The sequence below is a fragment of the Pteropus vampyrus genome, unplaced genomic scaffold (genome assembly GCF_000151845.1).
Source record: "Pteropus vampyrus isolate Shadow unplaced genomic scaffold, Pvam_2.0 Scaffold20, whole genome shotgun sequence".
Lineage (NCBI taxonomy): Eukaryota > Metazoa > Chordata > Mammalia > Chiroptera > Pteropodidae > Pteropus > Pteropus vampyrus.
This window is the reverse complement of record NW_011888801.1, coordinates 6,329,112-6,336,185: the sequence shown is the minus strand read 5'-3', so window position 1 is coordinate 6,336,185 and position 7,074 is coordinate 6,329,112. Positions and strand designations below refer to the sequence as shown.

General features: G+C 53.3%; 1 protein-coding gene and 1 long non-coding RNA gene across 2 annotated transcripts in view; one reads left to right on the top strand and one right to left on the bottom strand.

Annotated features, from left to right (window-relative positions):
• Nucleotides 1–3,907, bottom strand: part of PPIF (peptidylprolyl isomerase F) — a 7,175-nt gene extending 3,268 nt beyond the window's left edge. The window contains exons 1-3 of the mRNA XM_011355449.2: nt 3,493–3,907; nt 2,163–2,193; nt 1,435–1,608 (exon numbers count right to left, since the gene is read on the bottom strand). Coding sequence (XP_011353751.1) covers nt 1,435–1,608; nt 2,163–2,193; nt 3,493–3,684 — 397 coding nt within the window. The 5' untranslated portion in view covers nt 3,685–3,907. The remainder of the gene's footprint in view (nt 1–1,434; nt 1,609–2,162; nt 2,194–3,492) is intronic.
• An 84-nt stretch (nt 3,908–3,991) lies between these two features.
• LOC111736517 lies at nt 3,992–6,912 on the top strand. The gene is made up of 2 exons (XR_002779202.1): nt 3,992–4,242; nt 6,244–6,912. It is a non-coding gene; the product is annotated as an uncharacterized LOC111736517 (long non-coding RNA).
• Nucleotides 6,913–7,074: the final 162 nt, after the last annotated feature.

Genomic DNA, 7,074 nt, shown 5'->3' with positions numbered 1-7,074 from the left:
CCTGGTTTCCTAATCGTTCACTTTTTGTCTGAGCAAGTTTTTAAATGATCCTCAAAGATCTAATGGCCAATGACATGATTCTTAGTGACCCAGAGTTTTCTACCCACAACTCTGAAAAGATAAACAGAGAGGTGTCCAGGGGCTCCCATTTCCACATCTGCTCTGTGGGAAGCAGCAACAGCTGGCATAGAGCCGGTTCCCTATGCTGAGCCCCTTCCCTGTTCCGACATCGTCCCCTCACCAGGCCCAGTGGCTTCCCTCTGCCTTGCATTCCCAAGACAGAGTCCACCCAGGGCCGGCAAACTTCCTCAGGGCTCGCCTGATGCTTCCACGGCCAGAAGAGCCAGTGGTTGCCAGTCCCAGCCATGGCGATGTTGCAGTTTTCCTGAGACAGGATCTTCAGGTGACCTGACCAGCCTGGGTGAAACATCCACAAATGCTAATAAGATGTCCCTAAAGAGGGACAATTCAAAACCCTGGCACAGGGCCCATGGTGCCGCCACCTTATGCCTCAGAGCCCTCCAGCTTCAAAAGTCCCCACCCTTGCCTGCTGCTGTTCAGAAGAAGGCCCTAGCCCAGCTCAGAACACCTGCTTCAGCTCCTGCTACATCTACAGCCTCAGGCAGAGCTGGGAACTTCTGCAGCAGAAAGCTTGGCCAAGCTTGTCCCACGCCACAGACTCCTTGTCCCTCCAGGCACTCGCCACATTTGACACATCAGCAAGCCCAGGTCCAACTCACTGCTACTTACCACAATATGATGACAGTCATCAGGGCAGAGTAAGGGGGATGGGGGAGAGAATTCAGGCTAAAAGGACTACCCCTGCCTCTACATCTGCTGGCCTCAGGGTATGAACCCCTGACCCAGCAGGGGCTGACCTAAGAGAGGACAACCCCCAATGTAGCTCGGGTCCTGACCCCTGGGGAAGTTCGTGCTGTCAACATCTACCCCAAACCTCTGACACAGCAATACTAATGCTTCTAACAAAGAGACAAGACCTATGACTAAAGAACATATTCATTGAACCAAGAGAGATGCTCTTCTCTGGAAAAAGAAGCTCCAGTCCAGACCTGTGTGTTCTTGTCTATACCCCATCTCTCTCTCTCTTTGCTGCTGCTTCTTCTCCAATGTCAAGTGTTCAGTGTAACAAAAGGGACACAGTCAGAGACACAGTCTGAATACACTGCTCCTCCAAAGCCTTAAGACCTACCCCCCATGCACAATCATACCCAATGTCAGTGCTCTTTCCACAGGTTCAACTTTCCCAATCCAGCTGGGCAGGGCCGTCCTGCCACTTGCCCTATTGCTTAACTTCTGGGGCAGGGAAGGGTTATGGCAGCCTAGACAAGCTCTAGCCTTTCAGGGCAAGAGGACAGACCAAGAGAGTAATTATAGTTCAGTACTTTCCAGGCACCAGGCACATGCTCACTCATTAAATCTCATCACACCCCTGTGAAGTGGCCCCATTATTATCCTCACCTACAGAAGAGGAACCCAAGCACAGAGAGGGCCACAGTACCTGGCACATGAAGGATGGAATCACTCTGTGAAATGTGGAGCCTTTGTAGCCAAAGCCCTTCTCCCCGGTACACAGGGCTCGGAAGTTCTCTGAGGGTGGAAAGAAGGAGGTCAAAAGAGCCAGGCCTCTACTCCAAGAGCCAGGCCTCAACTCCAGGAGCCACACCTTGTTCCAGCCAGAATCCCTTCTAATCCCTCAGGTAAGCAGGCCGTGGAAGACCCTAGGTCTGCCCCCCGGGTCTGCTCTGCCTGTGTAACCTGGGACAAGTCACATTCTCTGACATCAGTGGCAGAACATACACTCCTGGTTGTTCCACTACCACGTCAGTGGACAGGGAATCCAAAGGCTGCAAACCACCATCCTGCCACATCAGGAAGCAGGAGGGAGGAAGCTGTCTCAGGGAAATTTACATGTGCCTTCTACTGATACTGAGGCAGCCACCAGACTGGTGGGCAGGGCCAACACTCAGGCCCAGAGAGGGACAGAAAACTGCCCCAGTGCAGCCAGTGGCTGAGCCATACACAGAACTCCCATTTGGTCCCAGGTCTCCTTGCCCAGACTTCTCTTGCCAGCCCACCCACCTTGCCTTGCCCCTTTCTCTTCTACCTAGACCAGATTCAGGAAGCCCCAGGCACTGTCTTACCTGCTGTCTTTGGGACAACATCGGCCTTCAGCTGTGGGGAGAGAAGAAGGGCAAGAGAAGATGGTCAGTCCAGAAGCAGGGGAAGGAAATTTCTCACCACTCAACCTCCACAGTGGCCAAGAAGACTGAGAAAACACCAGGCACTATTCCATTCCTGTTACTCCCAGCGCTACTTAGGAGGCAGGCTAAGCAGCTATCATTTCTGCCAGCCGCTTCCAAATGAACTCAAGGCTGGGAGGAGACAGCCTTGGTTTCCCTACCTGTCAGAAGAGTTCACAGTGTCATCCTGGCCTACTTCCCTAGGCAGAACTATCAAAGCTACTACAGCTGGGCCCAAAGCATCAGACTCAGGGCCTGGAGAGGGCCCGGGAAGGAGTCAGTCCAAGCTCCTCAATGTGCAGATGAGAAACTGAGGCTCAGAGACAGACAGTATGAGTAGCAGTAAGGGGAGGCTGAAGCCCCATCCAAGTTGGCCTTTTGCCTCCCAACTTCAAAAGCCGCCTTAGCACCAAAAAATTAAAACAGACAGGAGCAGGGAGGCATGTTCCAGAAGAGGAAACAGGCTTAACTGAGGCCCCTTCATTCAAAAGAGTGCCGAGCTTGAAGGCTACACAGAGCTTCCTCTCTCTGTTATTTTCTGGACTATTTGCTTCTTGCTTTGTCTTTTTAAAAAATGGCCCAAAGAGTCAGGGGCAAGAATTGAGTGTGCCCCTGAGCGGGTGGCTGGGTTTTGAGTTGGGGTGATGGGCTCCAGGCACACTACCCAGATTCCGAGGGCCATCCTGGGGTCCACCTGGCGGCTGGAGCCAGGTGCCTGCCTAGATCGCACTGCGGTGAGGCAGCGGGTCCCAAAATACCTTTGCGCCGGGAGATAGGCCCGAAGGCGAAAGGTGGGCGGGGCGAGGGGAGGAGTGCGGCCCCGCCCCGCCTCACGCAAAGGCGGCCGAGTGAGCGCCCAGCTCCGCCTAACCGTCCGGACTCGGATCCCGACCTCCACCTCGGAGCTGGGTCTAGCCTCCGACCCCATGAGGTCACGGAGCCTCTTGCCCACCCTGAGCCGACCAGTGGGCCAGGCCCTCACCGTCTTCGATCTGACCTTGAGCCTTCTCCTCCACACGTGCCTCCCCGCCTCCACTGCTCCAAAGTTCGGAGGGATACCGGCAGCGACCAATCCGACGCCTCTTTATAGACAGGGAAACTGAGGCCCAGAGCCCAGGAGCGAGAGGCAAGGTCACTCAGAGAGCCAGGCACAGCGCCGGAACGAGGTCCAGGGCTTTCCCGGGGTCGCCCCTCACGCCCAGTTCAGCGCGGTGCAATCCAGCGGTCTCACCTCTAGCACCACGCGGCCGAGCGGCTCCCCGTCGGCGCCCACGTCCAGGTACACTAGCGGGTTCCCAGCAGGAGAGGACGGGTCCCGGCCGCTGCTGCCGCTGTAGGCGCGGGCCGCGGCGAAGCGCAGCGGCAAGGAGCGCGGGACCGAAAGCAGGCCGAGCAGGCGGGGGCCGCAGCGCAGCGCCAGCATCACGGCGCGGGTCGAGTCGGGGCACGAGACCAACGGTGCTAGAGGGGAAAATAAAAGAAGCGAAGGTCACGCGCGCCCAGAGGGTCGAGTCTGCCGCTGCCGCGCGCCGCCGCTTTTATTGGTCTGGCAGTTCTCGCGGCCCCGCCCCCGCCCCGCCCGCTTCGAACCGGTCCTCGGGCGACCTCTGCCGGCAGGGCCTTGGAGCGTGAAGTCCTTTGAATTTCACCAGTGCCAGAGATCTGAGCGACAGGCACGACCTCGCAAAAGAAGGCCGGTTCCAGGTTGTGAGGGTCCCAATAGATGAAATTTTTAGAAAGGGGGAAAAAATGTTAAAACGTGGTTAATTCCAAAATATGGGCATCTGTATGTTTTTATTTGAATATAACAAAAGTGTTTGAGCCCTTTATATAGACCACCCCTCCCCCCGACAGGACCCGCAGACAGAGACCAGGAGAGAAGGTGGCACTAAGAGTCGAAGAAAGTTGAAGATGAGAGGTGGGATTAGAGTGAGGGGAGGCAGGAGGAGACAGGCAGAGACACCTCTCCTAATGACCACAGGTTTGTCCTAGCTTAGGCTTGTTTGCAGATTCTCTTCTTGCAAGACTGGAAACTCTGCCTGGGCCTGTCATGCTCCCACAGGCCCTCAGCCCTCCACCAGAACTGAGTCTGACTTCCCCTCCTCGACCCCACAGACTGACAGGCCTGGTGCAACCAGGGCAGCCGCTACCGACTCCCCTCCCACCCCCACTCACCTGAAACAGACCTCCCATGGACTGCACCTAATCTGCAGATAACACAGCACAGAGGCCATTACATAGGGAGTGCAAGGAAAAGTGAAAAAGGAAGACAGGAATAGAAAGAGAACTGAGTAGGATCCACAGGAAGGGGGATTTACCCCACATGCTGAGGTAGGCTTCACAGAAGTGGGAGGTATGGGAGGCCCAAAGTAAGTGAATAACAATCAGGGGTCCTGAGAGAGTATGTAGACCAACACCTGCACCCTCCAGATGGGAAATTGAGACCCAGAGAGAGGAAGAAGGCACTGTCCAGTGCTAGGAGAATCCTGGAATCCCTGTGCCAGGCCTCTCTGGACCTCAGTTTCCCCTCTGGAGAATAAGAGTGTGATGATAATCCTTTCCCTGCTTTTTTTCTCAAGTATGTTCCAAGGATAAAATGAACAGGAGAGAGGAATTTGTCAACTGTTAAATACTATGCCATGAGCATCAGTGATGGACAGAGTCTAAACAGTCTTTGCTCAGGGTTTGGGGCTCAGACAGCAGTGGGTCTCAGCTGCAGAGGCTCAGAGGTCTCAGGGGCCAGAGAAGGGAGTGGTGGCTGGGCCTCGGAGTCAGGTGGACGTAAAATGGGACCACCTCTGGGCTTTTCTGCCCAGACTGAATCAGTTCCTAGGAAGGAACTGGACAGCAAAATGCTGGCCCAAGAAAATTCATGAAGTCAGAGCAGAGTGTGTTAGCCTCATGAGAATGCTGGTTTGGCCCTTTTCTGCAAGTTCACGGGTTCCTTTTCTGTATTTCTGGCCTAGGAGAGGCTCGTCACTCAGTGAAGCCCCAGCTGCATCCTGGAGCCCATTTTGTCCCCAGGTCCAGCTCAGGATGGGGCCTCACTCTTTCCTGGAGAATGGCTCCTCCTTTCTTATAATTGTGCCTTGAAAGAGAACAGGCCTGAGTGGGGAGCAAGCTTACCTCCTGCTCCATCTGGGCCTTCCACACATCTCCCAGATCCCCCCGTATCAGAGCATACTGTAGATTTGAAAGAAGAAGAGAGGAATCACCCTATACATCACCCTACACAATTCCAGGCCCTCAGCTTACACAGCCTTTAGCCATGCCAAATGGATCAGTGGTACCCTATTGTCCCTCAAGGAAGTTCTTGGAGGGCCTCAGTTTATCCCTCACCCTGCTGAAGTATGAACAGCCCTACCCAAGAAAAGCTGCCTTCATTCACTTAACCACTTTAGTTCTCAAAGCCTTTCCCCTTAGCCCGCCCATCTGCTCTCTACTACAGCCTAGGCAGTTTCATTTTACAGATGGGGAAGCAAGGTCCCAAGAGTTGGGGGAGTATTGGAGCTGGGAGGGGTCTATCTGACTACAAGATCAGGGATCATTGCTTATGTCCAGCCCTCTCAGTGTCATCAAAGAGCTGATTATTGAGACAGGGTAGAAAGGGTAAGAGAGACAAGCCTTGAACAGACAGCACAGTAAGATAGAAACTGAAGAGTTAGGCTGGGGGCTGTGGAGGATGGGGACCAGGGAGATGTCTTCCTAGGGGGGTTAGCCTGGAGACAGCTGCATTTGAGGGGCAGAGACACAAAGATGTGGAGAGGAGATTCCAGAGGGGGAATGAGCCAAAGCCAGCCCAGATCTGGGAGAGGTCAGGGAACCTTCAAGGAAAAGCTGCGACATTGACCGTGAGCTGAAAGGCTTTGGGTAGGTGGGGGAGGGTGCTGGCAATCACAGAAGGCCCTGAAGGCTAGGCTGAGGTCTAACATTATTGGATAGAACTGGGAATCCATTCATGGTACAATGTCTTCATCCCTAGGACCTTGGACTGAGAACCAGCCTCCTTTACTCATGTTACTCCTTCTACCCTGTTTGGAAAATCAAGCATCATCACTACCTTCCTGCCTAAGCCAGAGAAAAGTTCCACTTCTCTTACAGATTCAGCTGTGAAGTCATCTCTACCTGTACTGTCATCAGTGGCATCAGGAATAGGGACAGTTTCTAGGCTGAGCTATGAACTGAAATATGTCCAGCCCTTGAAGACTTCTGGCCCAGGTGAGACCAGGCAGGTGTCAGCACTCATCTGGCTCTGAGACTATTTATAGACTCTGTGTCATCCTCAGGAACAACAGTTACTGTATCACTCATCCCAAGAGGCTTCTTATTCACAGTGTTAATAGTTTTCATCACCTGGGGATCCTGTAACACCAGTCTTTAGACCTCACATAGCCAAAGAACAGTCAAGTCATGCTGGGCTCAGAGATGGCATTCAGGAATTGCAAACTCAGATGCCTATGGGGGTCTGCAGGTGACATACCTAAATGGAGCATTCTGGGTATGGCTCTGGTGAGTAAGGGGAAGTGCCACTGTGTCCAGGCACCCCAACTAAAGGATCAGCTACTGCCCAGACCAGCCAATTACTGTATGTGAGACTATGGGTCTACTATAGCCAAGTCTCCTAATTGTTCAATAAAAGCTAAAAACTTTAGGTTTTATGGAAATCTCTCAATTTTTAAGTGCTGGGAATGAATTTTAAAATAAAATTAAAACACTGAAAGAGCCAGAAACAACATATTCACAACCTAGATGGGGCTTCTGACCTAGTGGTTTGCACGCTCTAATCTCCAACTGTACACGTGAAAGAACTGAA